The 6,923-nt window shown below is 38.4% G+C and overlaps 1 protein-coding gene across 1 annotated transcript; it reads right to left on the bottom strand.

The window, feature by feature from the left end:
• Positions 1-783: 783 nt before the first annotated feature.
• On the bottom strand, positions 784-6,675 carry LOC149838774 (uncharacterized). The gene is made up of 5 exons (XM_090006801.1): positions 6,489-6,675; positions 5,983-6,067; positions 4,757-4,870; positions 1,250-1,351; positions 784-1,060 (listed from the first exon to the last, which is right to left on the bottom strand). Exons 1-5 carry the CDS (start codon positions 6,599-6,601, stop codon positions 1,004-1,006), a joined length of 471 nt encoding a protein of 156 aa, XP_089862927.1. The 5' UTR covers positions 6,602-6,675; the 3' UTR covers positions 784-1,003.
• Positions 6,676-6,923: the final 248 nt, after the last annotated feature.

The raw sequence follows: 6,923 nt of genomic DNA, 5'->3' as shown, positions 1-6,923 counted from the left end.
CCCTGCCTTATGGAAGGAAATGAAAAAGGAGACGAAACAGGCTCCTGCATTTTGTTGGGGTATTTCAGTCTGACTGTTTCAGCTAAAGTGTTAGCAATTGTAACTCAGTTTATTTTATTTTATTTTATTTTTTTCTCTTTCACGATATATTTTTCAGGTATCGTAGTTCATTCCTCCAACTAGCCGGAGAAACTAGAAAACTTCAATGTCAAGATGTTTATCTTTTGGATAAGAAAAAAATTCTCCATTTGAACAAGTCTATACACCCGAGAGCAGTAAGGGTATGGCAACATGAGACTAACAGCAACAAACCAGTATTCAAGTAGCAGAACATACTTTTTTTTCGATTTACACCCAGCATGAAGACCTAATCGCACTGGCTCAACCTGCCATACCTATGGTCGTCATCGTGCCACCAGCATAAAACTCCAAGGCTAGATCTCCCACCCCCGGGGCTTATGCTGGGCATCGGCTTGCACAGAGAGGAAACACTCATGGGAATCAAACCTTGATCACCTGTCTAGTAGCCAAGGCCCCACCCCAGTACGATAACACCCCTTGGAGAAAGCACTTACATAGATTTTACCAAACACAGACTTGTACACCAAATATACAAACCGTTGATACGGGAATTTTATTATGTTTTCGTTTTTCTCCTTGAAAGAAGGTTGTTTGATAGTCTTGAAGGAATGGCACTGAAAATGCCTTGTATGAACATAAATCTCAGAAAGTTTAGAATTATGCCAAAGTTTGTATGTGTAAACTATCATGCATGTATAATGGTTTTTAATTGCCTGAAGTACTCATTTTAGATGAAGAGATCTTTGCATCTTCTGTTGTGAAGGGAGAACAAACAATCGAATGTGTTACAAAGTAAAAGTTATCAGCCTCACAGTTAGAAGGCTCTCCCATGATACATCTTGAATCTCTGTAGCCACAAGAAAAAAGGAAGAAAAAACTTGGCCTTATGCAAAATGATGGTATGAGGAGATGGTAGCATTTGTCATAGTGGGCTAAATTTCTGTAGGAAAGCAGAAACCGCGCTCCAATATCCAGCCAACTGCTTACAGAAAAAGAACTATGTCAACTGATGAAAACACCTCTCTCTCTCTCTCTCTCTCTCTCTCTCTCTCTCTCTCTCTCTCTCTCTCTCTCTCTCTCTCTCTCTCTCACGCGCGCGCACACACACACACACACACACTTGTGCGAGCACACAGCCATACACACACATAGAGAATGTTAAACTCACCTGAGCTAGAATACCGTTTCCAGTTTGGTCTTCAACAATCAAGCCAGCAGTAAGACCAATAATTGCCCATGCTCCATTGATTGCTTCAATTTGACGTTGTCTCTTCATCAAGGTTATTTTGTACAAGTAAAAGATTAAATCAGAGTTATTTTATGTTTTACTGCAACCAGTTCTGGCACTCATGACAACCATGGAGCAACATAACCATGAAAAATTAACATCAGTAAAAGTTACAACATTTCTAGATACTTGAGATTGGAATTCGAATTGCATCTAATGAAGATAGCATTTAACTCCAGCATCCATAAGCATTTCAAGAACACTGAGGCATTGATCACTTTCCTCTGCATGTGGACCAATAAGACACCCACTCCCCCATCTTGCAAAGGTTGCCAGCTTCTGAGAAAAGCCTAAATTCTGCAACATTTCTAGATACTTGAGATTGGAATTCAAATTGCATCTAGTGAAGATAACATTTAACGCCAGCATCCATAAGCATTTCAAGAACACTGAGGCATTGATCACTTTCCTCTGCATGTGGACCAATAAGACACCCACTCCCCTATCTTGCAAAGGTTGCCAGCTTCTGACAAAAGCCTAAATTCTGCAACATTTCTAGATACTTGAGATTGGAATTCAAATTGCATCTAGTGAAGATAGCACTCAAGGCCAGCATCCATAAGGATTTCAAGAACACGGGGGCATTGAGCACTTTCCTCTGCATGTGGACCAAGAAGACACCCACTCCCCATCTTGCAAAGGTTGCCAGTGTAATGAAAAGAGGCGGAAGCACAAATAAAGCAAAAGGCACTCTTAAAGAGTGACCACAAGAGTCAAGAACACAAGCACTAAAAGTGCACACACAAAACTCTCAAAAGTGAAAATGACTTAAAGTCATAAGTTGGATATTATTGAAGGAAAGAGAAGGGTGAAAAACCCATACATTTACAAGGGGGAGCCTCCTCTTTATATAGAGGAGGAGAGCATAAAGGAGGACCATAAAGGGGGCTCCCTTCTAGTCGTTGGGAGCCCCAACGGTCATAAATATGACTGTTGGGGCCCCAACGACTAGATAGGTGGGGCCCCTTATGGTCCTAAAAGTCAAAAACTGAAAAAGGAAAAAGTAAAAAGAAAAAGGGGAAAAAGAAAGAAAAAAAGGAAAAAGGTAAAAAAGAAAAAGTACAGATGAAATTACCAAAACACCCTTATCAGGTTTTTGGTTTATACAAAACAGAAAAAGCTATATTATGTATATATATATACGTATATATACTTATATATATATACAAATGTATATATATAAGTATATGTATATATATATATTTATATATACATAATTTAACAGCCAGCTCCTGAGAAAAGCCTAAATTCTACAAGTTTAGCCTTATAGGTTCCTAGACTGCCATCACCAGAATGTGAGCTTATAGGTAGAAGCAGCTTGCTGTTAAGTAAATTGGAGATTCTGAAACAAAATGAGACACTGAAAATTCATCATTTAAGCTCTATATGAGAGCAAGTTCAAGTAGAGAAACCCAGTCCCCAAATTTCAGATTATTGAAGTATCCAACACCAAATTAAGTACTGACATATGCATCTGAAATTGCTATTTCCGTTTTTGTTTTCATTTTTGTAATTTGAGAAAATGGGTGTAGTATTGTACCAAGTATCCAAAAGTTATCAGCAACTCTCAGAATGAGCAGACCATAACTAGACCAGACAAAACATCATGATTAAACCAGATAAGGCAGCTAAAATTAAGGAACCTAAGAAGGAAGTGATCGAATGTGTCGTCCTCTCTGTAGATGTCAAGAATCCAAACTGACGAGGATCACCAAAATGGATGAAACTTTCAGTTGCCAAATATGGTTGGGAACACTTTCATTAGAATAGAAGCAATAGGAATACTTATAGGGGTGGTCAATCTCCTTTAGATATCTAATTAAGTACATGAGTGGCTCGGCATTCAAATGCCCACTTCTATTGTTGCATCTGATACTTTAATACAGATAACTTGTTGAAATGTCCACAATTTCCTTTTCCAATCTCTTATCATTGATGGAGTGTACAAGCCCCTAATAGGCTAATGGAAATTCCTTGAGGCAATTTTCTCTTGGAACAATGCACATCAATGTATGATGGATAGCTCCAGAACTTGATAATTGAGAAACATTGTGCTTGAAGATGGTCAACTAAGAAATAGTTATATTTTACAACCAAACAGAAAGCAGGAATCTTTACAGTTGGTTGGAATTCATTCATGTTCATGGCTTCATCATTTTCAAATTCCACACTGAAAATGGAGGATCCCATTGGTTAACTTCCATTGAAAAACTGCACCCATCAAGTCCTATAGAAGTTCTCATTAGACAGTCTAAATCCAGACAATTGATGTTTCCTAGTGATCCTTGAATCATTGTATTGCACCACAAGGGGTTTCCGAACTACAAGTCAAACCATAACACCATCAATCCCTAATTTGGATATGCTGGTGTCAGCTTAAAGATGTTGGTATTCCTCTTAGAAGAAACAAATAGGAAAACACTTTATTCAAGAAAGATTCTGGTATATAACAGGGTTATCTTTTACGTAAAACTTACTGATAAGAGCTGAATTGATAGGTGCTATATCAAGTATTGAGAGTCAAAAGTGATGCAAGAGATGTTGGATACCATACAATTGAGAAAATAAAAAATAAAGATTGCTTTCTGTAAAACCTAGTCTGGAGTCTTCCATTCCAGTAAATTTAAAAAAACCCGTCTCATAAACAATTGTCTTCCATTTGATGCCCCTTGATTACTACTTTATGCTTAAAAGAAATGTAGAAAAGATCAGGCATCCCAATGATAACCAAACCTAGGCATGGTTTGAAGGACGAATGGGGGCCAACATAAAAAACCAAAAGAGCCATACTACCCAGATACCCAGATTGTCTCTAATCACAGGAAAATTCATGATAAAGTTTCTCAGCATCAGCAACAGCAGAAGCACAAATAACAATATCAGCACCAAACCAACCCTGACAGGGCCATGCAGCAAGGATTTTCCAAGGTACTTTCCATGCTACACATTACACATTACACATTACATGGCTAATAGCCATGAATGTGATAGCCAAACTGGTAGAGTTGCATTTTCAACTGAGGGGGTTATAGGAACGAATCCCACAGGGTGCTATCTCCCAGCTTGGCTATCAAGAAAAGGACTTTATACAAGTCCCTTGGCTATTCCAAAAAGTAAGAACGGAAAACAAAAAGTTATTTTGATGAAACGACACACAACCATTCTTCACAAATGTTTAATTATTCAGACTAGATTTTGTTGTCAGCTATACTTGCAAAAATACAATAACTTCATGACATGGAGTAAAACACATAATAGCTATGACTGCTATTTCTTGCAAGACCATTAGATTCCACAAAATTCTAGCATGTAATTCAGTTCTGTAAAAAAATGAGTACCATGAAGCAAGAACTGATATTGAAATTAAAGCCTTGGGGAAGAAATTACTTTAAACTTCTCTTGGGCTCGCAACTTTTCCATTTGCTTTGCAGCAAGGCGCTTCGCCTCCAAAGGATCTACCATAATCACCTTGTCATCTGCAGTTCCTTTTCTTGATGACACCTGAATTGTACAACAATTAGCAACTTTAACAATTGAAGGAGGTATACATGATATTTGTTTCTCCTTATATTTGGTCTCAAAACATGGCTTGCTGAAAAATTATATCCACAAGGTGGAAATTACAGTACCTTAAACTGCCGTCTATTCATGTATTTGCATATAAATTTGGAAAAGCACATATTAAACTTATAGATCAATGATTATTGACTTCTTCCATATCTTCTTCATGTTTTTTTCCAGAAGGGAGTCTTTCCCTGGATTCTTAGATGCTGATTGAGGCACAGATGCACATTTGTGAGGATCACTTATTCTATTGGTGGAATTACAAAAATGTGCCATTACTAGATACAGCACGAGTGTGGAATATGGAAACAGTGGTGGTTAAAATTTGGATCTCAACACCTTTTAAGAAGAAAAGAACACGGCATGATCCCTTTTTATTTCTACAGTCATACTGTTGCCTCTGTCTTTGTGAATCCAGTTCAAAATGGTAAAAGTAAACAAGCTGCAACAGATTAACACTCAGTAATAAAATTGATCGGAAAACTGGGGTAATGATTGGATAGAAATGATTGGAGGAGAAGAATTCATGTGGAGGACCCAAAATGATTTTCTTTTTGGTACATATCGCCGACCCCAATTGTTTGGGATGAAGGCGTTGTGGTTGTTGTTGGAAAACTGGGGTAAGTTTTATAGGTAACGGGCATCAATTGCTTGGTATCTTATTACGGGTTCCATTTATCTCAATACAGGGCCTTCATAAGCTGTGAAATTATTTTGAAGACCAAGTTGTTTGCTGTTCTAAAATAACACAGAGTGCGCACTATACATGAGCAGACATAATTAAGCATGTTACATGATTGCAGGCATGAGAAAAATATGACCACTTAGCATCAAGCTCACATGATCATTGGCATTATATGCCTCTGCATTTTATGGGAAAACACTATATTTAATACAACTGTAAGATGCTACTCTTCTTTACAAGAATAGAAATCTAATTAATTTCAACGATGCCTTGTAAGTAATTATTAACATCAAGATAATCATGTATATTTCTCCCTTCCTGCTATTAACTTTAATAGCCATGATGAAGGTGAAAAAGTACGTACAGTAGAAATAGCGAAGACTCGGATGTTCCGGGAACTGGCTCTATAAGCAACCATGCTGGCAGAATTCTTCCTTTTCCATTGACAACTAGCATGAGACAGAAAAGAGGAATTCATATACAGAACGGCCCACTTCAAAAGGAACTGACAGGAAAGAAAATGGCTACTTCCCCGCTAAAAATTGAATCTAATTATACTCAACAACTCTGAAATCAACGTGAAAAAAGAACCAACAACCACAACATAAAAAAAAAAGTTAATAACCCCACAAATTCATTCTACTGAGGAGATAGCTCCACCAACAACATTACTATCCACCAAACAGTTGGTGGGCACCCATGTAACTGCAATAAGCACATGTTGGTGAACATCTGTGGCTTTAGGTGGGTTGAAGTGATTCCCAAGTAATACTTCAAATAATCACATATAACACCTCGAAGACATATAAAACGTCAGTTGGTACCACAGATACAGAGCTAACAGCCCCCCAAAACAGAGTTTTTCATTACCTGGAGGATGATGATGATGTGGGGAGAGTCTTCCCGGAGGGAGATAGATATGGTGGGATCTTGGCCGTTGAAGGAAGACGTGGGACGCCATTGTAGCAGACGAAACTGCCCATCTCCTCTCCTCCACACAGAGATCGAGTGTACGAGATACGGCAATTTGTATCTCTCAAAAAAAAAAAAAAGATACGGCAGTTTGGAGTTAGGCTTCGGCGTGTCACTTGTGCCCTCACACGTATTTTCAGATGTTCCTGATCGTACGGAGCATAGAGCGAGGGTTGTCCATCTCTCAGATGGACGATGAAAGAGCGTCTACTTGCAGTTGAATGAGGGATGCAATCCACGTATCCATCCATATCCGTTTTTCATGGGCGCGGAGAACCTCATGTTAGTACCACACATACAGTAATGTGGTTACGCGTGGACCACGTAGATCTG

The sequence above is a fragment of the Nuphar pumila genome, chromosome 5, assembly GCF_984573655.1.
Source record: "Nuphar pumila chromosome 5, dmNupPumi1.hap1.1, whole genome shotgun sequence".
Taxonomy (NCBI): Eukaryota; Viridiplantae; Streptophyta; class Magnoliopsida; order Nymphaeales; family Nymphaeaceae; genus Nuphar; species Nuphar pumila.
This window is presented reverse-complemented; position numbering and strand designations above follow the sequence as displayed.

Coding starts and splice junctions, on each gene's coding strand:
- LOC149838774 (XM_090006801.1), bottom strand. CDS start 6,601: ATGGGCAGTTTCGTCTGCTACAATGGCGTCCCACGTCTTCCTTCAACG. Junction 1,352..4,756: donor GAGCCCAAGAGAAGTTTAAA/GTAATTTCTTCC, acceptor ACCTTGATGAAG/AGACAACGTCAAATTGAAGC. Junction 1,061..1,249: donor GAAACGGTATTCTAGCTCAG/GTGAGTTTAACA, acceptor TTCTGTAAGCAG/TTGGCTGGATATTGGAGCGC.